The sequence below is a fragment of the Carya illinoinensis genome, chromosome 16 (genome assembly GCF_018687715.1).
Source record: "Carya illinoinensis cultivar Pawnee chromosome 16, C.illinoinensisPawnee_v1, whole genome shotgun sequence".
NCBI classification, from domain to species: Eukaryota; Viridiplantae; Streptophyta; class Magnoliopsida; order Fagales; family Juglandaceae; genus Carya; species Carya illinoinensis.
In genome coordinates this window covers 10346394-10374146 of record NC_056767.1, presented here as the reverse complement: position 1 = coordinate 10374146, position 27753 = coordinate 10346394, and the positions used below count along the sequence as shown (strand labels likewise).

The 27753-nt window shown below is 37.6% G+C and overlaps 1 protein-coding gene and 1 non-coding gene across 2 annotated transcripts; one reads left to right on the top strand and one right to left on the bottom strand.

Moving 5' to 3' along the window:
• The first annotated feature begins 1598 nt into the window (after positions 1-1598).
• LOC122299107 (exocyst complex component SEC3A-like) lies at positions 1599-26784 on the top strand. The gene is made up of 25 exons (XM_043109043.1): positions 1599-1853; positions 3177-3247; positions 3695-3775; positions 4066-4133; positions 4263-4365; positions 4455-4609; positions 6154-6271; positions 6382-6486; positions 7160-7261; positions 7366-7503; positions 8519-8647; positions 8745-8825; positions 8939-9013; positions 17167-17340; positions 17424-17577; positions 17695-17759; positions 18560-18730; positions 18825-18904; positions 20842-20923; positions 22949-23046; positions 23161-23269; positions 23369-23437; positions 24261-24326; positions 24401-24490; positions 26213-26784. The coding sequence occupies exons 1-25, from the start codon at positions 1679-1681 to the stop codon at positions 26321-26323; spliced, it is 2670 nt and encodes an 889-aa protein (XP_042964977.1). The 5' UTR covers positions 1599-1678; the 3' UTR covers positions 26324-26784.
• Positions 22176-22305, bottom strand: LOC122300009. Its single transcript, XR_006239855.1, has one exon. It is a non-coding gene; the product is annotated as a small nucleolar RNA snoR83 (small nucleolar RNA).
• Positions 26785-27753: the final 969 nt, after the last annotated feature.

Sequence of the window (27753 nt, the reverse complement as noted above, 5' to 3'; positions counted from 1 at the left end):
TTTTAAATATTCAATTTTTTATCTAATTATTACTTAATCATTATAATTTTCGTAAACTTTTAACTAAAACATAAAATAATTCAACTTTCTCAAATTTTATAATAAAAATAATATTCTAATAATATCTTAATTTTATAATATTTTTATTCAATTTTTTTTTTTTTCTAAAATTTTATAAAATATTTTAAGCCAAATCATTTCTAACTAATTTCATCTCAACTTAAATATCTTATTATTATTTATAAATCATTTTAACTCATCTAATTTTAACTCATTATCCAAACGTAATCTAATTACGCATAAAAACACGTATTCTTGTATGACTTTGAAAAGCATAAAAAATTAAAAACACGTCATTACGTCCGTAAGCAAGTTTATAAAACTAATATTTCTTTTTTCTTTGTCAATCTAATACTTTTTGAAAATTGAATGTTCATAGTGAAATACTTTTGCCATATATAAATAGAGAAATTTTATTTACAGTTCTCACTTAAAGATTATATGTGTAGACCTTTTATTAAATAAGAAAAAAATTATTTTAAGAATAATATTTTAATAATTTTAAAAAAAATTTAAAAATAAAATTATATATGCCTATATTACAGTCCCCAAATGGAGACTGTACGTAACATTACTCATACAAATATTATAAAAGTAAATATATAAACTGACGTAACTTGATATGGTATATTAAATTATTTATTTATTTTTATTATAACAAAAATTTAATATATTTTATAAAATTTCTTTATTAATGTAACACTTCTTATATTTAAGAAAGTCCTCATTTTACATAAAATTAAAATGAATATTATTTAGTTAAAGCTAAAGAATGAGAACACTATATATTTTACACTAATCATAAAATTAAGGGCTTAAAAACACAAATTCACACTGAAAAAGGAAAACGAAGTGCTACAAATATAAATATATTACACAAAAATTAACTAATCATAAGAAGTTTAATATAAATTTACTTTTATATAATTTTATTGTGATTAAAGTATTTTTAATGGTAATATATAATACCTTTCCATATTTAGGACTGAGCATTGATAATGTCAGAGGTTGAATCTAACTTTTGACTCCGATTTGCATAGTCTCTGACTTGGAGTTGGAGTTAGAGTGGAATTAGATTTAGGATTTTTTTTTAACCAATTTGAAATTTGAATTTGACAATCTTAAACTCTCACTAATTGACTTTGAGCTTCTAGATTTCATTGTTTATACATTAGTATTATGTGATAGTAATAGTTAATAGTATGGTATTTACATATACTAAATTATTATTAGTCAAGTTAAGCTATTTATATTATAGTATAAATATATTATTTTATAATACTAATATATTATTAAATTTAATTAACTATATAAGTTATATTTAAATTATATATGATTAATATATAAAATATATATTTTTATAAAATATTTAAAATATTAGAGTTGGAGTTGGTACATCGCCCTCCGAGTCGGGTAAGATTTTCAAAATTTTGCCTTGCCTATCCATACTGGTGGACCAAGTTTTATTCGACCCGAGGGCTGGATAAATGACCCGAAACCAGGACCCAAACACGGACGGCTTTGTCGTTGCTGCGACCCATAATCATTCTGTAGCTGATAATATGATACTTATGTACTTCTGATTCTGCGAGAAACAAGAAGAAGTTGGAATCGAGAAATGGCGAAATCGAGTGCCGACGATGAGGAGCTGAGGCGAGCTTGCGAGGCCGCAATCGAAGGTACTAAGCAGAAGATCGTGATGTCGATCCGTGTGGCCAAGAGCCGAGGGATCTGGGGCAAATCCGGCAAGTTAGGCCGTCAGATGGCCAAACCTAGGGTTCTTGCTCTCTCCAGTGCGTATCTCTACCTTTATGTCTACCCTTTATATCCAATTTCACGCTTTTACCTTGGTGATTTTCTTAGTTTCCAGTTTTATCCCAATTTAGGAATTAAAGCTTTGTTCTATTTGAACGAGATTCTGTTGGTTTTGGTTATGTACTTTTGGAATGTTGAAAGCGAGCAATGGGTTTAATTGGTAACTAAAATTAGTGCCCCATAATGTTGACTCAAAAGTGGTAATCAATCAATTATTCGTCTCCTAATCATTTTTAGGTTTCTTATCTCTGGAAGAATTCTCAAAAGAAAAGAAATGAAAAGTCAGAATTGTAAATTTCAGATCTTCTCTTTGGATTACTACTTAATTTGGTTACCTAGACCTGTAGACAATTAAAATGCTGTTGCATCAGTGGACTGTTAGAATAGTTGGAAAATTGTGGGAACCAATGTAACGATGGAACCAATAGATATGTACGGGTAAAGGTGAAGGTATGAATTTGTTCCCAATTTTTAATCAAAAGCATAAGGCTGTGCATATTTCATTACAATTAGTAATTATTAGAATGACACATATATCCTTGGTTTGTACTAAACTGAAGCACGCAGAGGCTTAAGTTCAAAGAAGCACTTTAATCTTACTGTAAGTACTATCGAAGCACTTTAAGGCTGAAGTAAAAATCTATCGTAAGGAAAATTTAAATATCATTACTCATAGTAAAAAAAGGGTGGATAAATTTAAAAAACATACGAGAAAATATGGATATTTTATCTACCGTGTATTAAGGCCTTGATAGAAAATGAACTCAGAAAATTCCTTCTGAGCTGGGGGATATGATGGTATCTCTAGATTTCTCACTTGGATACCAAATAATATTATAATCATTCCCATTGCACCATGGAATAGTCCATTTCATTAAGCCAGCCGATTCTTCCCATATCTGTCTTCTTCCACACCCACATTCCTCTCATACATGCCTGTAAACTTCTTTGTGCTTAATTGGGAGTTTGGAACAAGCACCATGCTTGCATCTTTGAGGTTTGCAAGTGAACGTTGCCAGAGGTAAAAACCTCTATGCTTAAATCTTTGTATGCTTTGACCATGCTCGCAACTTTTAGGTTTCCCATATGACCTGCTTTTTCCTTGTGTAGAGTTTTTTGAATTCTTGCTCCTTATTAATGTAGGCTTTCCTCCTATTTATGCTCCTAGTATGCTTGGGTTGCACCCTCTATCGGTCTTCAGTAAAATGTGGCATCTTGCCTTTTAAAGAAATGGTTTTGTAGGTTGATTTATGGTATTTAATTTGTATGGTATTGTTAATGAATGCATGTGGTTTGTGCAGCAAAATCGAAAGGTCAGCGGACAACTGCTTTTCTTCGAGTCTTAAAATATTCCAATGGAGGAGTTCTAGAGGTAATTGTTGAATTTCTTTAAATTTAATTGGTTCAAAATTTTTTTGAAATATTTATTTATTCTATACTTGCAAAATAAGTAGAGACCCAGTAATAAGAAATCAAGCCTTAACAAATTCCAATATACATGTGATCTTTACCTACCATGACCTGTAAGCTGGTCTGTCCTCATGATACTGGTGCCGCTGACTTCTAAGCTTTCGTGATCTGAAAAAATATGCACTCTGGAGAAATTGAATAAGAGTTGGCAATAAAAGCAATTTGACTTCCTATCCACTCAAATAAGATATGAAAAGATAGAAATTGTAAATGCCAACAATGAGTAGATCTATAGAAGTATAAAAGACGTGCTGCAGTGTTTCCTTCCTATTCTTGATTTCTATAAAACTATACCTGTGTTGATCTTCTTTTACTGTTCAACTTTTTTGGGATATTTTTGCGTTTACAGCCTGCGAAATTGTACAAGTTAAAGCATCTATCAAAGGTTGAGGTTATGGGAAATGATCCCAGTGGATGCACGTTTATGCTGGTATTTGTTCAACCCTTGATGTACCTTTGGGACACTTTGTTACATTTGTCAAAGAATACACATCTAGCACCCAAACAAAATGAAAAAACAACTTTTTACTTGAAAGCTCAGAGGATTGGTTTTTCATTTTATTTGTATATACCTGTACTTGAGCTTTGCCTCCATTTATGAATAAAACTTCTTGATTACCTATCAAATTTTTTTTTTTAGTTGTATATACCTACAGTCTACATGTATACCCATACACACACATTTTGTTTTTCCTTAGCTTCTCACTGAACTTCTTATAGGGTTTCGATAACCTTAGGAGCCAGAGTGTTGCTCCATCTCAGTGGACCATGCGCAATATTGATGACAGGTAATTTGATGGGAGCAATATACTCTTAAAGATTTATCATGTTATTGTGAAAAAACCAGGCTTCTAGTTGTAGATTTTCTGCATGCGTTTTTTAACCTCTTTTTTTTTTTTTTTTTGTCCTCCCTGTAGGAACCGCCTTTTACTTTGCATCTTAAATATCTGCAAAGATGTATCGGGTCGTCTTCCTAAAGTTGTTGGTGTAGACGTTGTAGAGATGGCTCTTTGGGCAAAGGTGTATATGCTGATCTTCTCCCTGCTGATGATTATCTTATGTGAATCTTTAATCTGAAAAATTCAATTCCATTCATTCCTGCTCAATAGGAAAACATTCAAAACACACCCTCGGTTGGTACTCAAAGGAATCTACAGGATGGGCCAGTTGCAGCGACTGTGACTGAAAGTGATTTGAAAGTGACTGTCGAAAAAGAACTTGTCTCCCAGGCTGAGGAGGAGGATATGGAGGCTCTTCTGGGCACGTATGTCTGTTTACTTTCTTTGTTCTGGGGCGGAACTATGCATTTGTGCATTTGATTGTTGTTGTTAAATTTAGATGTATGGGTGATATTTGATAAACATTGAGTTGTTATTCAGTTGACTTGAGATTTATATTAACAAAACAAAACTAGAAATTCCTTTGGTGGTATGAAGTGAATATGAGGAAAAAGTTAGAAATTCTTTTAGGAAAACTTCAATTATTCAGAATACATGTTCAAATGCCCTTCTTTTGTGGTGCAGTATAAGTTTTATTTTGTCAAGCACCATTGTCCATATAGTTTTTTTAGAATTGTCTTCTGATTTTCTAGGCACCGGTTAACCATGCCGTGCTCAAGAATCAACCATTTCCTAAAGCTTTTGTGCTTTAAGAAAATGCCCAGTGGGCCTCTTGCTTTTTTATCTTATCTAGCTTTTCCATAGGAAGATTTGCTGGTTCTTATTTCAAATCTTTGAAAATGTATTCTTGGAGTTATTTCAAATTACATGCATTAAGAATGCTTTTGTGAGGAATCACTATCAACTCTTGCAGTATTCTCTCCATTGGTGTGTAAATTTTGTTGGAGAGGACAATGATTGGGAAGTTGATCTTTTCTTATTGTTTTTTGATGGGTTGTATGTAAGTCAGTGAGAAGCAACAGTGGTGATAGAATGCCACGGGGCCCATCTAGAAAAGGATTCTTTCTACAATGTCCTATGTTCACACAATAGGACCTCTTTCCCCTGGAAGCTTATTTGGAGGAATAAGGCTCTCTCTTTGATGAATTTCGTTTTTTGGACAGCGGCATTGAGAGGATTCTTACACTGGATAATGTGAAGAAGTGGGTCATTGTTGTAATTAATAGGTGTTGCTAGTGCTTTATGGAACATGGTTTTTGGCCTAATTGGGATAGAGTTGGTGATGCCTTCTTGGATAGTGGATCTCGTAGCATGTTGGAAACTGCAGTTTAAGAGCCATCAATGTGCACTCTTGTCAAATACGACACTGGCTTGTTTGTTGTGGTGTATTTGGAAGGGAAAAAATGTGTGTAATTTCAAAAACTGTGAAAAAAGGGCGTTGAAGCTTAAGTCCTCGTTTCTTTATACTCTGTATTATTGAATAGCAGTCCACAGTAGTGTAGAGTCTTCTATTTCTACCTTCCATGAACTTCTAGCACTTGTTCTTTGCTAATTTGTTGGATCTCCTTATACTTCCTGTGTACCAGGGTATCACCTTCTTTGGTTGTTAATAACATGTTAGCTTACTTATATAAAAAAAAGACTTAAGTTTCACTGCCTGTTAAGGTCTTAAAGTTTAATAGATGTAGAGAGTCAGATTTCATGCGCATATTGAAGAAGGAATGCCCAATTACTTCCAAGGTTTTCAATTTGATGGATAGGAGTTTGAGAGTCCAGTTATCCTACTCTTTGCCTTGAAGCCGATTTTGGTTATTATTAGAAAGAAAGCTAAATTCTTGCATCTCTCTTAGTTTTTTTGTTCAAACTATCTCAATATAGTTGAGTTTTCTGAAAATGGTATGACTTGCAGTTATGTCATGGGTATTGGCGAGGCAGAGGCATTTTCTGAAAGGTTGAAGCGAGAGCTTCAGGCTTTGGAAGCAGCAAATGTGCATGCCATTTTGGAAAGTGAACCTTTGATAGATGATGTAATTTTGACTCTATTTTTTCAGTGCAGTTGGTGAATGGTTTTGCTATTTATGGTTATCACGTATTAAGTTCTTTACAGGAATTCTTTGTTGATTTGAGCTTCTTGTAGGTATTACACGGGCTTGAGGCAGCAACAAATTGTGTTGATGACATGGACGAATGGTTAGGCATCTTTAATGTCAAACTGAGACACATGAGAGAGGACATTGCGTCGGTAGGGATTTCTCCATACTATCGTCTTCATGTGATGTTTCTCTTCCAGCCCACCATGTTTTTATTACCTAGCTTGTCAGTAATGTGATTAATTTTTTTCATCCTTGCCCCCTTCCCTTTCCTCGCTTACAAAAATACACGCATGCAAGTGCACATACACATGCACAGTTTTCATTGTGTCTCTGTTCGAGGCCATGCTGCTTCCTTCTGCCTATTTTTTTGTCTTCACATTGCAATTTATTCTAAAAGGATGTCGATCATCTCAGGTGTCTAATTTACTTTCTTTTCTCTTCTAATTCTTAAATGTAAGTTATTTATGTCTCATCCTGTTTGTTTTTATGTTTCAATTATAGTTCCAACAATCTCTTTGATGGTAGTAACCTGGATTTTGACTTGAGCTGCTACTATGGGTTGTCTAAAGAATGATTGTGCTATATGCCATGTAACTAAAATGGTTAGTCTTTTCATACAAATATCTGTTAGGAAAATGCTGAAGAGACAGACGGATTCATGAACAGGCAAAATAATTTACTGTTCATGAGCACTGTTCCATCTCTGTGTCATCACACTTTCTGTTTTTGCTTCTAAAACTTATGTGTTTAGCTTCATAGGAATATTGTCTAACTGTGGCCATGACCTCAATTTATCCTCTAACCTTCTTGACTCATATACAGATAGAAACTCGTAATAACCAGTTGGAGATGCAATCTGTGAATAATAAAGGTCTCATTGAGGAACTTGATAAGCTTCTTGAGCGATTGCGTGTCCCTTCGGAGGTACTTTGTCAATCGTTTCATTGTAAAAATCAGATTTTTAGTTTGAGTTGGTTAGCTTGCTATTACTGTTTTTGTTCTTTCTAATGAAATTTTCTTGGTTGTAGTATGCAGCAAGTTTGACAGGAGGTTCATTTGATGAGGCTCGCATGCTTCAAAATATAGAAGCATGTGAGTGGTTAACTGATGCTTTGCGTGGCCTTGAAGCACCTAAGTTGGATCGTAACTATGCAAAAATGCGAGCTGTATGCACTCTGACTCTCTCTTTTTTCATCATCTTTTTTTCTTTAAAAAATTATCTGGTCCAGCATACTGTTGTTCCAGACAATATAGGACTTTCCATTATTCTATATTTATGCTTATTCTAATATGCACTTATATATGTAAAAAGTTATTCCCTTGTGTGCTTGTTAAAAAGTGAGATTGTACTTGATGATCTTTATCCTTTCATAACCTATAGAATGGACTAACATTGTGGTAGGATCTAATGGATTATGATTTGCTATTGTCACCACCTAAGAAAAAGCCCAAGCCGCATTTGGTGCATACTCCAAAGTCCCTCAACTTACAATTGGAGCTTCTTTGAATCATTATAAATCATGAAAACTTTTCCCTCCTGTGCAATGTTTTTTTTTTTTTTTTGATAAGTAATAAGAAATTTTATTAATAAGCATATTCCAGGTACACTGGAGGTATACATGTGAATACACCTATTTAGGAATACCTATATGGAGGTATTCCAGGAATACACCCGTGCAATGTAGGATCTCATTCATCCTCCTTCCCATACTTGTGCTGGAGTGTTAATGAAATAAGTCAGAACTTAAGAGACAACATTAGCTGCACATGGTTGTTGGACCAGATGATATCTCCTTCCATAAAACAAGTGAGGGAAGTCGAGGTCTTGTGTTCACTCTTTTATAGCTGTAGTTCAGAGAATAGAAGCTATAACAATGGAGCAGAGCTACAGAAAATCTGTAGTTCCAGCTCCACAGCAGATACTCATAGGACATGAAAATCTTGCCTCCTTGTAACATCACTCTCTATTTTTAACTCTTGCTTTCAAATGTTCCAGGTTTTGACCAGTCTTTTTTTCTAATCTTGGTTCCAACATCAACTGCTAGCATCTTGGCTCCATATTTGTCATAGCTCTAGCTGCCAAACTGACAATATTAGTAGAACCTGAATGTGCAACTATGAATTAACTTCTTACTCTCATTGATGCTGGCTCATTTTAACTGTAGTAGCTAAAATTTTCAGGTCAAAGAGAAGCGAGCAGAACTTGAAAAGTTAAGAAGTACATTTGTCAGGAGAGCTTCTGAGTTCTTGAGAAACTACTTTGCCAGCTTGGTGGATTTCATGATAAGTGACAAGAGTTACTTCTCTCAGGTAATTTTTTCCCCACCCTCGTGTTTAAATCCTGTAATTACCAGATTTTTTAGTGATTTGGAAGTCTAAATATGTCTCGTCTGGTTTTATTTTACAGCGAGGACAGTTGAAGAGGCCTGATCATGCTGACTTGCGGTACAAATGCAGGACATACGCTCGCCTTCTACAACATCTAAAGGTCAATTGTGAGAAAAATTGCAGTACATGTAGAAAGTCAAGTTTTGAGTTCGCATGCCGGCATATGTCTTATTTTCATTTTCTTATTGTTTTTTTACCTGTTTGCATGTGCAGAGTCTTGATAAGAATTGCCTGGGTGCTCTGAGAAAAGCTTATTGTGGCTCCCTTAACTTGCTTCTTCGTCGCGAGGTCAGAGAATATAAATATTCTTATAGCATTGTCTTGATTTTATTTGAGTTTTAGCAAAATCAACATATGAGTGCTAAGGTCGTGCAACTTTATTCTAGTTACTTTTTTTTTTTTTTTCTTTTTATCTCATTTCAAGCAAGAACATATTTTCATCCTATTTTTTCCCCTCAGCCAAGTGTGGACGTGGGTGCTATAATGTCTTGTACACATTATGGTTTCTCTTGGACAGGCTAGGTTTCTGCATGCACATTCCAGTAAAGAAGAGAATATCAGCATTCTTGGCCATAGGATGCTGTGAATGTCATGTTCAACTAGTTCAGTTTAGCATCATTGCATAGCTAATTTGGTTCATTGGGTTCAGCTATCAGCCTTACTTAGGGAGAGTAGTTTCAACTTTTAACTTTGATGCTAGAACTGCAAAACTTCATTTTAGCTATCCTTTGATATTAGAACACTTTGGCATGCTTATCTATTTCTATACTATCTATGCTTCGCTGGAAGAGGCTTATATTTGGATATATATTTTCTCATAATCCATACTTTGTTAAAGACCCACCACAACATTGGAAAACATCTTACTTACCTATAAAAAAAAAGTGTAAAACATCTTAATTAAAAAGCTCTAGTTGATGGATTGGGTCACTGACTCATTGTCCTGTCTAGCAGAAGATACAATGACTAGATTGGTGCATTCTGTCTACTAATACCCTTTCAGAACTTAGGGCATGTATTATGGCCAGCTAGCAAGTTATATATATATATATATATATAGTCTAACTGTTGGTTGACTTTAAAATTGGGACACACTCATCAAATATGGTCAAAACACAGCTAATGTGAATGGTACATAAAACCTTTTCTTCATACAATGTCACACCATGTTTCAAAGAAGAAATCTCAACTAATCTACCTACAAAAGATGTAGGAGTTGTCTTATTAATCATCCACTGAGTTGATGTCCAAAACTTTTTTTTTTTTGATGAATAAATAAATATATTGATCAAAGAATGGCAAAGCCAGTTACACTAGTCTAATGCCCTAACTAGGTAGGCACATTAGAGACAAGAAAATCTTGAAGAACCATGCCATTAAAATCCACAGCTATGGCCCAACTCCAAAGAGTTCTGAAAAATAAATCTTTTAGTTCCTCTAGAGATCTTTCTTGGTCTTCAAAAGTCCTCTCATTGCGCTCCTGCCATAAGCACCACATAATGCATAGAGGAATCATCTTCCACATTGCTCTGATTGGTTGCCTTCCTCTTAAATTTGGCCAACTCGCCAAAGCTGCCTGCACCGTCTTCGGCATAACCCATGCCATGTCTAGTCGAGTAAATACCTCATTCCAAAGGGTTCCGGCTGTGTCACAATGCAGGAGAAGGTGCTCTACCGACTCACCCTCTCTTTTACACATACAACACCACTCTGTAATAATAATCCTCCTTTTTCTCAAGTTGTCGATTGTGAGAATCTTCCCCAGAGAAGCTGTCCAGACAAAGAAGGAGACTTTGGGTGGTGCCTTGTGTCTCCAAATCCTTTTCCAAGGGAACTGAGCATTTGGCTCCATAGTAAGAGCCTTATAGAACGAGCGAACAGTGAAAGCGCCTTTAGCTGCCGGCTTCCACCACATCACATCCTCAAGCTGCCTGTTTGGTCTGATGGCATATATTAGGCTATAAAACTCAGCAAAGCCACTTACTTCCCAATCTTGTGCCGCCCTACTAAAGGTAACATTCCAATGAATATGTCCCCCCGTGGTCTCCAAAACATCTTCCACTGAAACGTCCTTTGCACTTGTTATCTGAAAGAGAGAGGGAAATAAATCTTGCAAGGCCCTATTGTCACACCAAACATCACTCCAGAATTTTATCCTTGAGCCCACACCCAGCTGTAACTTCACAAATCGATTAAACACTTCCCATCCTCTTCTTATGTGTTTCCACAACCCAACACCATAGGCTCCCCTTACTTCTCTAGAGCACCAATCCCCCCAAAGCACACCATATTTCTTTTTGATCACCTTTTTCCATAATGATTCTGGTTCTATCGCATATCTCCACAGCCATTTTCCTAGTAAAGCTCGATTGAACACCCTTAGGTTTTTAATCCCCAACCCTCCACCTGAGATTGGACGACAAACCTGTGCCCACTTAACCAGATGAAACTTAAACTCCTCCCTCATCCCCCCCCACAAGAAGTCACGTTGTAGTTTCTCAATACGTGCCGCTACACTCGCTGGTATTGGAAAAAGAGATAAGAAATAAGTAGGTAGGTTAGAGAGAGTACTCTTTACCAGAGTCAACCTACCACCTTTAGACAAATACATTCTCTTCCATCCCGCCAATCTCTTCTCAATTTTTTCAATCACAGTATTCCAGACCGACAACGCCCTTGAGGCACTACCCAGAGGAAGTCCCAAATAAGTCATAGGTAATGACGTTATCTTGCACCCCAGCAATCTAGCTAACTGGCGCGTGTTAGGCACATCCCCTATTGGCACCAGTTCTGACTTCTCTAGGTTCACCTTCAACCCGGACACTGCCTCAAAACAAAGGAATAAAGCCTTCAGTGCTTGCATCTGATTTTGTTCCGCTTCACACATGATAAGGGTGTCATCTGCAAACAAAAGGTGAGAAATATTAATAAAACCCCTCTCCGGGGTTCCTATCTTAAAACCCTCAACGAAGCCATTCGTAACCAAGGCCATAATCATCCTGCTTAAAGCCTCCATGACTATAACAAACAATAAAGGTGACAACGGATCCCCTTGTCTCAACCCGCGTGAACTATTAAAAAAGCCCACTGCACCACCATTTACCAAAACTGAAAACTTCGCCGTCGATATGCACCAATGGATCCATTTCCCCCATCTCTCCCCAAAACCACATCTCCTTAGCAAATTGAGAAGAAACTCCCAATTGACATGATCATATGCCTTTTCCATGTCTAGTTTACACATGATCCTGGTATTTCCAGCCTTCAATCTACTATCAAGGCATTCGTTGGCAATAAGCACAGCGTCTAGAATCTGTCTTCCTTTTACAAAAGCATTTTGTGGATTCGAAACAATCTTCCCCACCACCTCACTCAGTCTGTTCGCAAGAACTTTGGAGATTATCTTATATACCCCATTCACTAAACTAATAGGCCGATATTCCGTGATTTCCGATGCCCCTACCTTCTTCGGTATCAATGCCAGGAAAGTGGTATTCAGACTTTTTTCAAATTTTCCGACCCTGTAAAACTCTTGGAACACCTTCATCAGGTCCTCCTTTATCACATCCCAACAATCCTGAAAGAATCCCATAGAAAACCCATCCGGTCCTTGTGCTTTGTCCTTGTTCATTTTCATCACTACCTCATGAACCTCTAACTCCTGGAACTCCCTCTCCAATCGTAACACATCACTTGATTCGATAGTATCAAAAACCATCCCATTCAAAGGAGGCCGCCATCCCACCTGTTCTGTAAGTAAGTTCTCATAAAAGTCAACTATATGATTGTGAATGATCTGTTCATCTCTACACTCCACCCCTTCAAATTTCAGCATCTCAATATTGTTGTTTCTTCTATGAGAATTTGCAATTCTGTGGAAGAACCTTGTGCTTCTATCTCCTTCCTGCAACCATAATGCCCTAGACTTTTGACGCCATGACACCTCTTCTAGAAGTATCAACCTCTCAACATCTGCATTCAACTCAGCCTTTCGACCTAATTCTTCCTGTGTAAGTGGTTGCATCCCCTGACGCCTCTCGATCTCTTGAATTTCCAGCATCTTTATTTTTTTATTTTCCCCTACATTTCCGAATGATTCCGTGTTCCATACTCTTAAATCTCTTTTAAGTGCTTTCAACTTACCAGCAAAAATGAAACTGGGCGTACCATGTAACTGGTAGGAAGACCACCATTGTTTAACCCTGTCCACAAAACCTTCAGATTTCAGCCACATTTTCAAATTTAAAAGGCCGCTGGCCACTACATAACCCTCCACAATCCAGCAAAATGGGCCAATGGTCTGAATCTATCCGGGGCAAACGCTTTTGCCATACATCCGGGAAATGGCTTTCCCACTCTGGGGAAATTAGGAAACGATCCAGTCGAGACCATGATTGATTGTTAGACCAAGTAGCAGTGCCTCCGGCTAGTGGCAAGTCTACCAAATTCAGATCAAAGATGCATTCCGAGAACTCCTCCATGGCTGGCCTCATTCTTCTACTTCCATCAACTTCACTACAGAATCTTGCAACATTGAAATCTCCCCCAATGCACCATGGAAGATCCCACCAACTATACACCCCGGCTAATTCATCCCATAGTAATCTTCTATCCATATCTCCATTTGGGCCGTATACACCTGCAAAGGCCCATAGAAAGTCATCGGACACACACTTAAACGAACAAGCTACCATGTATTGTCCAATAAACTCCTCTATCTTCTCCACCACCCTCCTGTCCCACAACAACAACACCCCACCCGACGCCCCGTTAGATGCCAAGTATGCCCAATCCACATGTACTCCACTCCATAAACTCCTCACAACCCTCCTATCAATCATCTTCAATTTTGTCTCTTGCAAGCATACTATATCCACTTTCCACTCTCGAAGCATGTTCCTAATCCGTAGGCGCTTGTTAAGCTCATTAATCCCACGGACATTCCAAGTAACAATTTTAGGCTTCATGGGGAGGCAGCCAGCCCCTTATCTTTTCCTCTACCCCTTCTGGAGCTGCCCTCCATATTCATAGACCATGTCAATCTTCTCAGTTCCCGCTGTTTCTTAGAATGGCCTTTGTTTTTTTGATTATGCCCAGCTTCAATCGCTGTGAGCAATGCCATAAATTGCTCCTCGTATCCGTCACATTCTATCCCCACGAATTTTTGGATCTCTCTCACCTTATGAAAGACCCAATCAGACACTTTCGATTGATCTGGAAAATAGGAATCCAAAGGAACAGGATCCTCCCTCCTGTAGTTCTGAAAACCGTGTAAATCATCTTCAAAAGAGAGATCTTCCAGCCCCAACTGACCACTGACATCGGGTAACACCAAATCCCCATCCACCGACAACATCAAATCGTCAGATCCCTCCCCCTCTTCCTCCCCTGAATCTGATTCCAATACAACTCTAACCTGCTCCTCCATCGGCACTAAACCCAGTTCATCCATGCAAATCGGCACTTTCTAGCTTTCCTTGTACTGAAAACTGCCCTCCAGATTCAACGGCAAGTCCCCCGATAGCTTCAAAAATTTGCCCTGTTCCATCCTCGCCGTCGGGACCACATCGGAGTGCTCCAACGCCATCATCGGCGTCGTCTGTAGTCTCGCCTCCCTCCTCTCCACCGTCGGAGAGCTTTGCAGCATCTTCTCAGATATCCTCGGGCTCGGATCTACACTCGATGACTTCGTATTCTCGTGCAGGGCCGCCGGGATCTCGTCGACGGTCTCCAGAATCACCGTCGGCGAGTTCTGTGTCGTCGCCGACACCTTCGCCTCCGACGTCTGCCGCGGTGGCTTCTCCACCTCTTCCGTGGAAACGCAGACAACCGGGTTGATAAAACCCGGCTTGAAAGAACCCAGAATTGGTTCATCTGGGTCTTCAGAATTGGACCTGGGCTGAGAAGGCCCAGGCCCAAAGAGAGACCCTCCACTCGTGGAGGCCTTGTTCCCGTGATAAACGGGTAGTGGCCTTAATTCTGGGCTACGGGCCCCCACCTCCAGGCCCACTCTTTGCCTCAACCCAGCCTTATGAAATTCTTTAAGACCCTCCCTCTGAAACGCCACCGTTCCAGACCTCTCCCTTTCATCCTCCCATCTCCCTCCTATTTCCTTAATCAACCCGACATAAATTCTGACTTCATCCATTTCTTTCTGCAGCTTCCTTAACTGGCCCTGTAGCTCCAACAGACGTTTGCTGGACACTCACGTCTCCTTTCCAACTACCCTGCCAGACTCAGCTTTTCGAAGATGGTGTGGGGCTCAACGTTCCCCCCCAACTACCTGGCTTGCACCTCCGGCAAGCCCCTTCTGCCCATACGTCGGTCCTGCAGTGAGGACCTCCTTGAAAGTTCTGGGCACAGTGTTAGAGGACTTAACCAGATTCTTCACTCCTCCCCCCGTTCCATATCCATTTCCTCTAATTTGAACCAACTCTAAAGCCAGATTCTTCACTTTCTTCCATCCCCCATCCATCATCACCTTCTGGAAAACAGAGTAAGCGGATTCTACCCTCCTTTCCATATTCAGCAATCGACAAATATCGCCCTCGCCAATTCGAACAGCGTTGGGCAACAAAACTGCGATATCCTTCTCTTATTACTGAATATACATCCTTCCTTCCCCCTTTCAAGCAATCCTCCAACACTTTCACCATCCACAAAGTTGTGTTTCTGCCCACCAACAGTTCATACCTCTCCTTCCACCCGTGTTCTGAAAAACGAAAATTATTTCCTTCCTATGAGAGGCTAATCAGCTTGGACTCAACAACTACTTCACGTGAATAAGCCATAGAAATGCAAAATCTTTAAGTAGAGTTTTCAGCTTTCAGCATGAACTTTCACTTCTCACAAAGGCCAAAATTAAAGCAAAGATTTTGCCAGATATATATATATATATATATATTTTATAAGTAGATTATGCCAGATATCGTCTCCAATAGAAATCCTGCCCTTCTGTTTTTAACGTAGGTAACAGCAATTACAACCAAAAGCTGAAAAGATGCAGCTTGCACGAGCCTTCTACAAATTCTCATTGATGTCCAAAACTTATTGTATGATGACTTTTTTCAAGTCTTTATGCTAATAAGGATGGCGATACATGGCTGTAAGTTTTCTATAGTGTTTTATGCTGGTGAAATAGGGGGACATCTGTGAGGTGGAATGTGGTGGTTACTGACCAGTAGGGGTGCTAGGGATGGTGGTGGTGAAGCATATTGTGTGAGGCTAGCTTCCACCGGTGTGGCCGTGGAAGAACCACGGATGGTGTACATGGGCATGGGTGTAGTTGACTGTAGGCCGTGCTCTGTTTTTCCTTGATTAAAACAGGGGCTTCCGTTCATGGGTTGGGGCCGAGTGCGGTGGTTTCCGTTTGGTGTTGGGTGAAGGTGGTTGGGCACGGCTGGGCTTCGGTGCTTGGTGGTTCACGACTAGGTGGTAGTGGAGTGGGTCTTCACCTCTGTGGGGAGCAGTTGGCATGACGGCATCTTCCGGTTTTGCATTCATGAAGGTTGGCTGCAGCTTTGGTTCAGTGAACGTATAAATAGGGGAGGACGGCTGGTTGTGTGCATGGGCTGAACATGGGTTTGGTGGTTTGTGATCAGGTGGGTGGTGCAGGGGAAACCAATGCTGGTGGTCTCTTTCTCAGCACCTTCGGTGTGCCACTGGTTGTTGGCCATGAGGATGGGGTGCTTCACGGCTGACTGTACGACAGGGAAACATAAATGCAGTGGCTGGTTTTGGTTTGGGGCGTGGTCTCTCGGTGGCTTTGTTGTGGCTGGTGGTTGCTGTGAAGTGAAGGAGGTTTGGTGTGGGATGTTGCTGCGGCTTGCAGTTCGGTTGGCGTGGAGAAGAGAGTGTGACGTGGGCTTTGGTTTTTGATTCTCTGAACGTGGAGGAAGGGTGCGGCAGTTCATGCATGGGGTTTGCAGAGAGTGGGTTTGTAACTTTGTGCATTAAGTGTTTGTATAAATATAGGAAACTGAGAAAGGGAAGGGAGAAATGTGCAGGACATGGAGACGTACGTGCATGGGCGTGGAGTTTGAAATTGGTTCTGGGTTTTGGACGTACGTGGTTCTCACTGCCATGAGTTATGGGCCTCGACTCAACCTTTAAAAATAATCCAGCTTGTCCCATAAAATTTTCCTGCCAATTCCCCACCGGGTTCATTAAAAATTTTATCCTAATTATCAAGTCTAACTAAAAATTTATATACGGCCAAAATAATTTTTGGGCCTGTAGGCTACTCAAAAATATCGTTAAAATTCAAATGGGCTTTTCATACATATTAACTCAAAAGAAAAAAAAAATTATAGAACCTAAAATTAGCTTGGGCTTGGCGCTGGGCCTGGGTGTTACATATATCTTGTCTTTGATATTATTCATGGTATTTATGCAGTATCAATTCTAAATTAATATTTGGAATTTCTCTAAATAATTTACAGGCTCGTGAGTTTGCAAATGAGCTTCGTGCTAGTACAAAAGCCTCAAGAAATCCAACCGTCTGGCTTGAAGCGTCCACTGGTTCTGGTCACAACTCGAATGCTGCAGACACTTCTACAGTTTCTGATGCTTATTCTAAGATGCTGACCATTTTTATACCACTTCTTGTAGATGAGGTCAGAATTCTAATTACATGCATACGTTCTAAAATATTAGTTATATTCTGTGCTAAAGATTTATTTTATTGCTCAAACTGCAGAGTTCTTTTTTTGCACACTTCATGTGCTTTGAAGTTCCTGCACTTGTTCCTCCAGGAGGTCTTGTCAATGGTAACAAAACTGCATATGACAATGATGATGTCAATGATGATGATCTGGGGATTATGGATATTGATGACAATGACAGTAAAACTGGTATTTTTTTCCCCGTTGGCTGTAGTGCTGTTTAAGTTTGTCTGTAATGTATGCTATGAAGTTCTGTAGCCCTTAGTTTTATAACTGTTATATTAATGAAGTGTTTATCTTCTGCAGGTAAAAGTTCAGCAGAGCTTGCAGCATTAAATGAGTCTCTTCAAGATTTACTTGAGGGAATCCAAGTAATGTACAAAAGATACTGCTTATTTATGTCCATTTCATTTGTAGTTGCTTTTGTTATGCAATAACATGTTGACCCTATCTGAAAGTTCCCATGAATTTCTAGAAAGTGAAGCCCATCTTTACTTGTGGATATGACTTCAGAATTCAAATCCTGTTCTTTGGCCAAGATTTGCAAAACCCATCTTTCTGTTATTTTGTGTTATTATGACATCCAATCAAGATCTGAAGCTCAATGGAACTGACCACTAAGGAGCTTTGAAGTTGAATATAATGCCAGCTGGTTACTTTTTCAAGAGTGATCTGGTCAGTTTACATAGTGGTACCTGGTTGGTTCGCAAGATTGTTGCGAAGATTATACATGGACGGTTGTTAATGCTTTCTGCGTATGCAAAGTAATTCATCGTGTTCAATAAGATATTAAAGACTAGGGGTTTAAAATGTCAAGGTCCAACTCCCAGCTCTCTGTTTGGATACGATAACCAAATTGTCAACTCAATAATAGGAACGGATGAAGTGATGATGGTTGGACAAGTGAATATTGTCCAAAATGTGCTAGAGAACTTTGAGCGAGAGTGAACCTAATTATGTGTTTGGGTGCCCCTTGTTCACTCTATCTAATGGTTTTCTTATATTTCCACCTTTTTAAGTTTATAACATGGATCAGGGTTTTGAGTGGCTTTCATCCTCTTCATAACTGGTCTTCTATATTCTACCTATAAAATAGTTGTTTAGCACTCGGCACTGCTTGGAGGTGTGTAATTTAGTTTTGAGAGCAGGTGTCATTCTGTATAAATTTCAGGAAGATTTTTATGCTGTGGTTGACTGGGCATACAAGATTGATCCTTTACGATGCATATCAATGCATGGAATTACAGAGCGCTATCTCTCAGGGCAGAAAGCTGATGCAGCAGGATTTGTGCGTCTCTTGCTTGGTGACCTAGAGTCAAGAATTTCTACACAGTTTAGCCGGGTAAGATTTGAAGTTCTAAGTGTAAACAGATGATGGCCTCATTACGAAGAGCATGGTATTCAGTTGCCCATGTAACTTGTGAATTGTGTTGCAGTTCGTAGATGAAGCTTGTCACCAGATTGAAAGAAATGAGCGCAATGTTAAGCAGATGGGTGTATTATCATACATCTCACGGTAAAGTTGAAACCCAAGGCTTAAGCTTCTTTTGTCTCATGTAAATTGACTGCCTTTTGACAATATGGAAATGGGAGATTGAAACATCACACTTTTTGTCTAGCTGATACAAAATATAAGTTACTGAAAAAGGAAGTAGTAGTCGGAGGCTGTTGTTTCTAATTTATGGAGTCAAGATTTCCTGAAAATATACGTGAGCTGTCCAAGCTGGGAATATCTATATTGCTTGTTTTTCATTTTTTCCAACTGTCTTCAGTGAGCCCAGCTAATTACAAGTGAGCTACACCTGATATAATAATTTATGAGACGATAAGAGGGTGATTATGGGATAGATGCATATTAAATTTTTGTTTTTTTATCGGCAAACAAGATTTTATTGATAATACGGATAGACAAGCCAAGTACACGGGACTTTTAGATGCAGAATAACTTTTATTTTGAACAAGTTGCTTTTGCATGCTTCCTTACTCGTTCAATGCCTTTATTAAAAAAATTGTTATTTGAACAAGGGGGTGGAGGATCCAAAACGTCTAGTAATGAGCTAAGAGAAGTCTGCTTTGCAACATGATTCAAAAGCATGAAACATATATAAAGTAAGGCTGAGTACTCTTCATATGTATTGAAGAGCATGCTATCTGCAGTAGTAAGGAATTTTTGTTTGGTGGTGATGCTTTCAGTAATTTTTAAACAAAGTAATTCAATAATTTGTAGCCTGTGCTTTATGGTAGGCCACACATACTGGTTTCAGAAGTATTACCAAATGATCTAGTTCAGTTGTATGAATTTACATTCTTTAATTCCTTAACATAATTATCTACAGATATGTCCTGAGTATCTGGGTTATTGCCTATCCTTATTATCAATAAATTGTTTGCTGATAAAAAAAAACATAATTATCTGCAGATTTTTTTTTTTTTTTTTTATAATTATATAATTAATTATCTACAGATACAACTTTTACTGCCATGATTTGGTAGGAAAAAATTGATTTTACACTTTGTGACATCTCCATGTATCCCAAGAGCTTAAGTTGATTAAAAGAGGTAGATTTGATAATTTTTATTATAACCTTAACACTCCCTCTCGCTGTGATCTATTCTACCCCTCAATAAGTGGGCCAAAGACCTGGAATATTTAGTTAATGGGGTGAAGTGTAGATGTAGAATTCGAACTCAGGTCCTCTGCTTTGATGCCATATGAATCTCCAATTGTCCTAAAAGCTTAATCTAATGGGAAGAGGTAGAATTAATTATTTATATTATATCCTTAACACACTTCTATAATGCATACCATCAAAACCTTAGTTTAAGTTGGTTTTTGTTTGAGTATTTTAACACAAAGCATTTACTGTTTGTTAATGCTCTGACATACACTTCAATGGTGGGGATAAGTGCGTGCTTGTCAATGCACTGACATACACTCAAATGGTGGGGAAAAGTAAGTGTTTGTTGATCCTCATGGACTAAAATCTTGAATCAACTTGTTTGACTTCTTGAAAATCATTAAATGCTCACTTTTGGCTTGTCTCTAATCTAGGTTGATTCAAGCCATTATGTAGCAACAATGAAAATACACCTGATTGTTAGGGCCAGAGCAGTCACTTTAAAATTGGACCAGAACTCCTCAAACTTGTATGCTTTTCATTGTTTGTTGGGATGATTCGGTTCTCACTAATCTTGCTTATATTTATTTTATTGTCCCTTGTGGGTGTAAAATCCTTTATAGATAAGGTTATTGCTTCTTGAGTTTCTGTAACATGGATTGCTGGCTCTGGATTTTGTGGTGGTCCAAAAGCTAGTTTTAGAGACAATTGGAGAAGTAAAATGGTTTTGAATCCACTGTACAATTAAGCTGTAAATTTAAGTTCCCAGTTTATTGACAAAAAATACCACATCTTTGTTCTTTTATCAATATGTTTCCATCATTCTTTTGGGTAGATTTGCAACTCTTGCAACACGAATGGAGCAGTACATCCAGGGTCAATCTCGGGACTTGGTTGATCAAGCGTACACAAAATTTGTGAGTACTTTCTTCTCAAAGATGTATTCATGTTATTTTTGTACTAGTGGTTCAACATAACAATATAATTGTTTTATCAATTGAAATCCAATGCCGGAATGTGAGTTGTTGGGTTAGAGAGTATTCAGTTCAGCAGTTTTTTTCTTTCAGTGTTGCAATGGGAACTAAAATACCATTCGCGCTTGGTGATTAAAGCGTTAATCTAGTCAGGTTGATTTTTCTTGTGGTAGTGTTTTGTGCCCTTGAAAGCTTTCTCTGAAATAAAAAAATTGTTTTCTTGGTTAGGGTTCTTAGACAGAGATTTTAGGTGCTTGTAGAACCAGACACAAGACCTTGACTCGGAGATGTATATGGTATTGGTCCTTCACCACCATAGTCATTAAACCATAGAGTCCATTTGACTATTTTACAATAGAAAGCCTAAGTAAATACTGGGCCCTATTAAAATTTTGTTTTTTCTCACTAATTTAAGATTCCCATCGTCTTGTTGAGGCCTTCTTTACCTTTTTTTTTTTTTTTTCTAAGTATTAAAAAAATAGGATGATACCTCCTTAATTTTATTAAAAACCTCTAATTAATGACAGAGGAATACTGTGATTACAGTGCAAAAGACCTTGGAGTTACAATATCTAAGAAAACCCAAACCAAGGTGCAAAAACTGAAGAGAAGTGATACAATCACAAAGAGATTCCACAAAAGTAAATCAACAAACTGACGTGGCTTCATATGATACGTTAGATCTATTTTATAATAAAAATAGTGTTACAATCTAACATATCACATCAAGCCATGGTATTTGTGAGTTTACTCTTGTGAAATCTCTTTGTGGCTAAAGCTTTTCTCAAAATGAATATGCCTTTATTGTGCAGTTTTTATCTTTACTCCACCTTTCTTTTAGTAAAAGTGTACTAAAAGAAACGAAAGGGCAAAAGCCTAAGCATGCAAGAAGTGTATAAAGGAGCTGTTGTTCTCTCTCTACGTGACCATAACCTATTCTAATTAGGTCCTTTCATTCAAAACTTAATTCAAACTTATAGCAAAACCGTAATGAATTAGAATGGTAATTCATTAATTATCAAGTGTTGGCTTCTTTGATATGAAATAACTTTGCTCAAGTTTCTACTGATAATTGGGGATGGGAGGTAGTGGTGAACCCAATCTTCCACCCAAGTACTCAGACAATAACCCTTTCTAATGGGAACTTTTTTTTCCTGTTAATTACCTTTTTCTGTAAGTACTGGAAAATTGAAATGCATGTATGGTGAAGTTACTAAGTAAATGCCTCAAAGCGATGAATATAAAAAAGGGCGTTAATCAGCGAACTTCCCAACTTTGCATTTGGTCTCCCATGAATCAATAAAAACCTTGGTCTTGGTCTGTATCTCCATTTTAGTATTACAAAATACAAACAATATATCTAGGGGTGTAATCGATCTGGTCCGGGGGGAGTCACGGACAGAAAATTTCGGTCGATTTTTGCCGGACTGAACTGTTAGTTATCGGTCTGGTCAGTCCATTTGGTCTGATTCAGTCCATGAACATTTTTTCTTTGTATATATATGGTTAATGAAATTAAGTGATCCCTTTAATATTTTATATATGGTTAATGAATATTAAATAATTTCATTATATACATGGTCAATGATGATTCCTTGGATGAAAATTACATAATTAACTTATACAACTATTATATAAAATAATATGTTATATATAAATATTTAAAAATATATATTATATACATTTGGTTGGTCTCGGTCTCGATCCGGTTCGGTCCAAAAAGATCACACCCCAAGATCAACCAATAAGACTATCAATTCGGTCCCGTCAGGTCGGTTTTTCCGGTCTGGTTATCTTACAGCCATTATATATCAAATCTGGGACTGCATTTTTGGAAAAGTGGCCTCTAGTATGATAGTTGTTGCAGATGATATCATTTTGTTTTTCTTTTTATCATATAATGGTGGATTGAATCTACTGCTTGATAGTTTGATATGGCAAGAGGTTTTTTGTTTTTTGTTTTTACAGGTCAGCATAATGTTTGTTACATTGGAGAAAATTGCACAAACAGATCCAAAAAATGCCGACATGTTTCTGTTAGAGAACTATGCAGCTTTTCAGAACAGGTATTTTTTTTTTTCAAATTTGTGTAGCTATAAGTTGATCTTCTTAGTGTTTTGCAAAGAGATTATGCAATCTCTATCGAATTCACTTAGCTGATTAGAATCAGTTACATGCAGTTTGTATGACCTAGCCAATGTTGTGCCTACGTTAGCCAAATTTTATCATCAGGCAAGTGAAGCTTATGAACAAGCTTGCACCCGTCACATTGCTGTGATTATTTATTCTGTAAGTAATCCAACCTTTACTGCCTTGGGGTTTTGCATCTTTGATGCATTCCCCAGTATTTTATTTAGAAGGTCCACATCCTCATTTTGGCTTTTGCAGCAATTTGACCGGCTTTTCCAGTTTGCTCGGAGAATAGAGGATCTAATGTACACAATCACGCCAGAAGAGGTTAGTGTGTTGGTGATTGTATCATCCTGTGCTCATAAATTTGTCCAAATCCTATTGAGTGCAAACAATTTCTAGGGGCCATTGAATTGGGGGAACTTCCCCATGAATTACCTGAGGTGCACTTGTGGGTGCGAAGGGCCTGTGCTCCCTCAGGATTAGTCGGGACTTTATTTTCGAACACCCGTTGCCAATAAAAAAAAATGCTCATAAATTTGTCAAGAATATTACATTAGATAACTTTTAAAAATATCTGTCATTGCTGCTTTTGCAGAAGTAATTACTATGTGTATGCAACTATGCCTATTCATTGATTAATAAAATTGTTTACCTATAAAAAAAAATGTGTATGCAACTTATTCTTTTGGACTAAAATTTGTTTTAAGTTTCACACCACTTTTTTAATAATATATACGTCTTTTTTTTTTTTTTGTGTGTGTGGTGTGTATCTTTAAGTTCTGGCAATCAATAAATCCATAATTAGCTTGAAATGCTTATGCTATCAGTTTATGCCATTGATACATCTTCTTTAGTCTTTTGTTTGATAATTTTTGAAACTGTCCATGGTGCTGTTCTCCATGTTAGGACTTTAATCATAAAGCACTTATGGCGCTGGTTTTCTTTTTCTGATAATATAGGTGTTTTAAAGAACTGTTAGGTTCTAGTAGTTGCTAGACGTTTAATTTGTGGTAGCCATTTATTTTACCTTATTCTACTTATAAAAAAAAAAAAAATTTATTTTACCCTATTCATTTGTTATATTTCTCGACATTATTAATCGAGCCAGATGTTATGGCCTTACATAATTGGCATTCACAAATTTCAGATTCCATTCCAGCTTGGGTTGTCAAAAATGGATCTCCGGAAGATGGTAAAATCTAGTTTATCTGCGGTAAGTGGCTACTACTAGATTATCCCTTCGTCTCAAACATGCTTTGGTATAATATTCTGGCTTCCATGGTATAGGTTGACAAGAACATCAGCATCATGTATAAGAAGTTGCAGAAGAATTTGACTTCAGAGGAACTGTTGCCTTCTTTATGGGATAAGTGCAAGGTAAGTTGGGTGTTTTATTTTTATTTTTATTACAATATGTTCAGGACATGGTATTTGAATGCTCTTTTGAAAGGTCTTTGGCATAATTGTGAATAGATATGTGCCAAACTCTAATGTTCTTTTGCTGCATTAAGTAGAAATCTAATTCTGATTGGTGGCCAAAGTACGTAGGAACCCAATTTTGGAACATAAATATTGGCACAGAACAAGAAAGGAAAAAGAAATGGAAAGAAAGCCTCGAGCCCTACGAAATTTCCAAAAGCAATATCCTTAGCTCTCAACCTATGCTATCAAAAGTATAGGAAGTGACCTTAAGTCTTGCAGTCTTAAATATAAAACATTGTGTCTTGCTGATATTGGTTGTATGGCCATAGCTCATGCCTCATTATGAATCTGTTACATCAAAACATTATTTCCTTTACCTTTTCCATTGGTTAAGTTGAATATTTCTATGCTCATCCAGTTTTGTTACCCAAATATAGGGCTGCAACGTGGCCAACCCAATCTGGGTTTGGACCCGACTCGATCTGATCCAGCAACAAGAAATATCAATCCGACCCAAACATTTTCTGGTCGGGTCAACCCGAGTTTTTCCTTTATTTAATATATATAAAGAAAACGTGTAATAATTCAACTAAAATATTTCTCCAAGAATAAAGAAAATAATATGTCAGCTGTCAATAATCGAGAGTCTATTATTAGCATTGGTTGTTACAATGAGAAGAGGACAACAAAAATCTCGAGGATTTATCCCAACCAGAGTCATCAGTCAATGGTTTGAACGTTCGACCATATTCGGTTGGTGTTGGTGTCTGAGTGAAAAAAATCTTTTCAAGAAAAAGGGATTTTCAAACGTTGGGGAAGATAGTCCTGTAAGGAAGCAGCATCATGAAGGGCTACTTCAAGGACCGAAAGGCCACGTTCAAAGCGTTCAAGATGGCTGGCTCTTAAGTTCTTAACAGGTGATGTTAGGGTCATACATCCATATGGGTATTTGGAAATCAAGGACAGATCCAAGGACGTGATCATATCTGGAGGTGAAATGGCAGCGTAGAAGTGGAGTCGGTGCTCTAAAAGCACCCGAGGGTGCTGGAACCTGCCATGGTGGGCCTGTGGCAGTGCCACACCCTCACTGGGGAGAGAGCCCCTACGATTTTGTCACTCTCAACAAGAATTCAGTGGGCAAAACCGACGAAGTGAGTCAGGTAGAGATCATCTCCTTTTGCAGGAAGAATCTTCCCCATTTCATGGTTCCAACGAATCTTCCCCAAATGAGTCCAGTGATGCATGCAATCTACAGTGAGATTTCAGAGAATGGGGATGGGAGGTGATGTTGATGACGAAGAGAATGGGGAGGGCAAGGCGGCTAGGGTTTGATCTGCAAGTAAGAGTTTATAAACATGTAGTCGGGTTGATTGGGTTGAAACCGATTTTTATTGGGTTCGACCCGAAATGTAATCTAAACCAATTTCAACGGACGGGTCACTTCGGGTCTTTCGGGTGGGCCGGGTCTTTGGGGATTTGCACAGGCCTACCCAAATAGGCTCTTCATTTGTTTTGAGAGTTAATTGCTGTTTTGTGTTTGATTCCTAATGGCCTAATGTTGTGAACACCAATAATGAGCTTAGCATGTTACTTATAAAAATAAATAAATAAATAATATTGGGCTTAACATGCTGCCTGTTGACAATATCTAATCCAGGGTGTTTATTATTTTGCCAGAAGGAGTTTCTGGATAAGTATGAAAGTTTTGCTCAACTAGTTGCCAAGATTTACCCCACAGAGACCATTCCGTCGGTTGTGGAAATGAAGGAACTTCTGGCTTCCATGTAGAAAGAGTATTCGCCTTCAATGTTTCTTTTCAGCAAAAGGGTGGTTTAGCAGCTTGTAATCGTTATTTTACTTCTGGCTTGCATGTGGAGAGAGTTGATCTTGAACGTTCCCTTTTCAGGAAAGAGGTGTTTAGCCTGCCATAATCATTCTTTTCATAAGCTTTTGCATATTTTGGGTGTTTCTAATAGTCAGAATAGGTTATGTAAAACTCGCACATAATTGTCTCTGAAGTGTCCATGTATCTTGGTTTTTGCCTAGTGCTTTTTTCATGTTCTATGCAAGTAGTGATTGCATCTGAGGATGTTTTCCTTCCTGCCCCGGAATCTGTTTATTCTGGATGTTTTCAATGATTTGCACCCATTCTTTAGTATTGTATAATATTGTATTGAAGGAGATCCATTAGCTTTTCACAGGACTGTTATAATTGTTATCAGTAAGAAATCTACAGCGTTTCCCTTTCACTTCCGCTTTTCTCTACCAAAAAAGATTAAAAATCAGCATCTTCTCTTTGCCTAAGATTTATCTACAATCTTATCTATGCTATTAGATAAATCAGCCAAATTCAAGCATGCTACCATGTTAGTGCATGGACAAACGTTCCTTTACTTGCAAAGCTAATATACATATTTGTGGTGAGATTTACATGTCCGATCTCAACAAATTCAGGCTACATTTGGCTGTTTTTCCCTCACTTGTTACTTTGTTGTAGGGGGTGGTTTAGTCCGGGTCCGGGTCGGAAAGTATGCGCATTATGTGGTTTTCGTCCATCTTTATTTTAAAGGGAAAAGCTTGTTTACTACCTGGGGTTGACCGCCATAGTGGACCGCTGGTCAATTTATTTATTTATTTAATGATTAATGAAATGATTTTAAGTATATTGGTGTATTTTTTTATTTTTTAAAAATATTTAAATATATTAAAAAATGTAAAAAGAAAAAAGAAAAAATTGTTCCGGGCCGGGCGGCATGGTAGCCCGGTCCTTATTTTAAATGGATGCGTATTCTGTGGTTTACGTGCATGACTAATTTAAATGGAGGGTAATTATGTAAAATTAGAAGGTTAAATTAACTAGAAAAAATTACTATTTTTTTCGATGTGGTACTACTCCATTAGTTAATTGTAAATGGGTTAAAAGCATTATCAAACTTATCAAAATTATTTGCCTCAATTTTATTCTGTAGATAAAATGAGTTGAGATAAAAGTTGTAAGTTGAATAAAATATTATTAGAATATATTTTTAATATTATTTTTATTTTAAGATTTGAAAAAGTTATTATTTATTTTATTTTATGTAAAAATTTAAGAAAATTGTATAGATGAAATGAGATGAGAATTTGGCTTCTACTTCACTTGTTGTGGCATCATATTAAATAATTACCTCTCTTGGTCTTCCAAAAGCACAAAAATATGACTAAATTTTTTCATTGGT

Bases quoted from the DNA above. Each gene is read 5' to 3' on its own strand.
- LOC122299107 (XM_043109043.1), top strand. From the start codon at position 1,679: ATGGCGAAATCGAGTGCCGACGATGAGGAGCTGAGGCGAGCTTGCGAG. The intron at 4,610-6,153 runs GTATGTCTGTTT...TATGACTTGCAG, and splicing joins ATGGAGGCTCTTCTGGGCAC to TTATGTCATGGGTATTGGCG. The intron at 24,327-24,400 runs GTAAGTGGCTAC...TCCATGGTATAG, and splicing joins TAAAATCTAGTTTATCTGCG to GTTGACAAGAACATCAGCAT.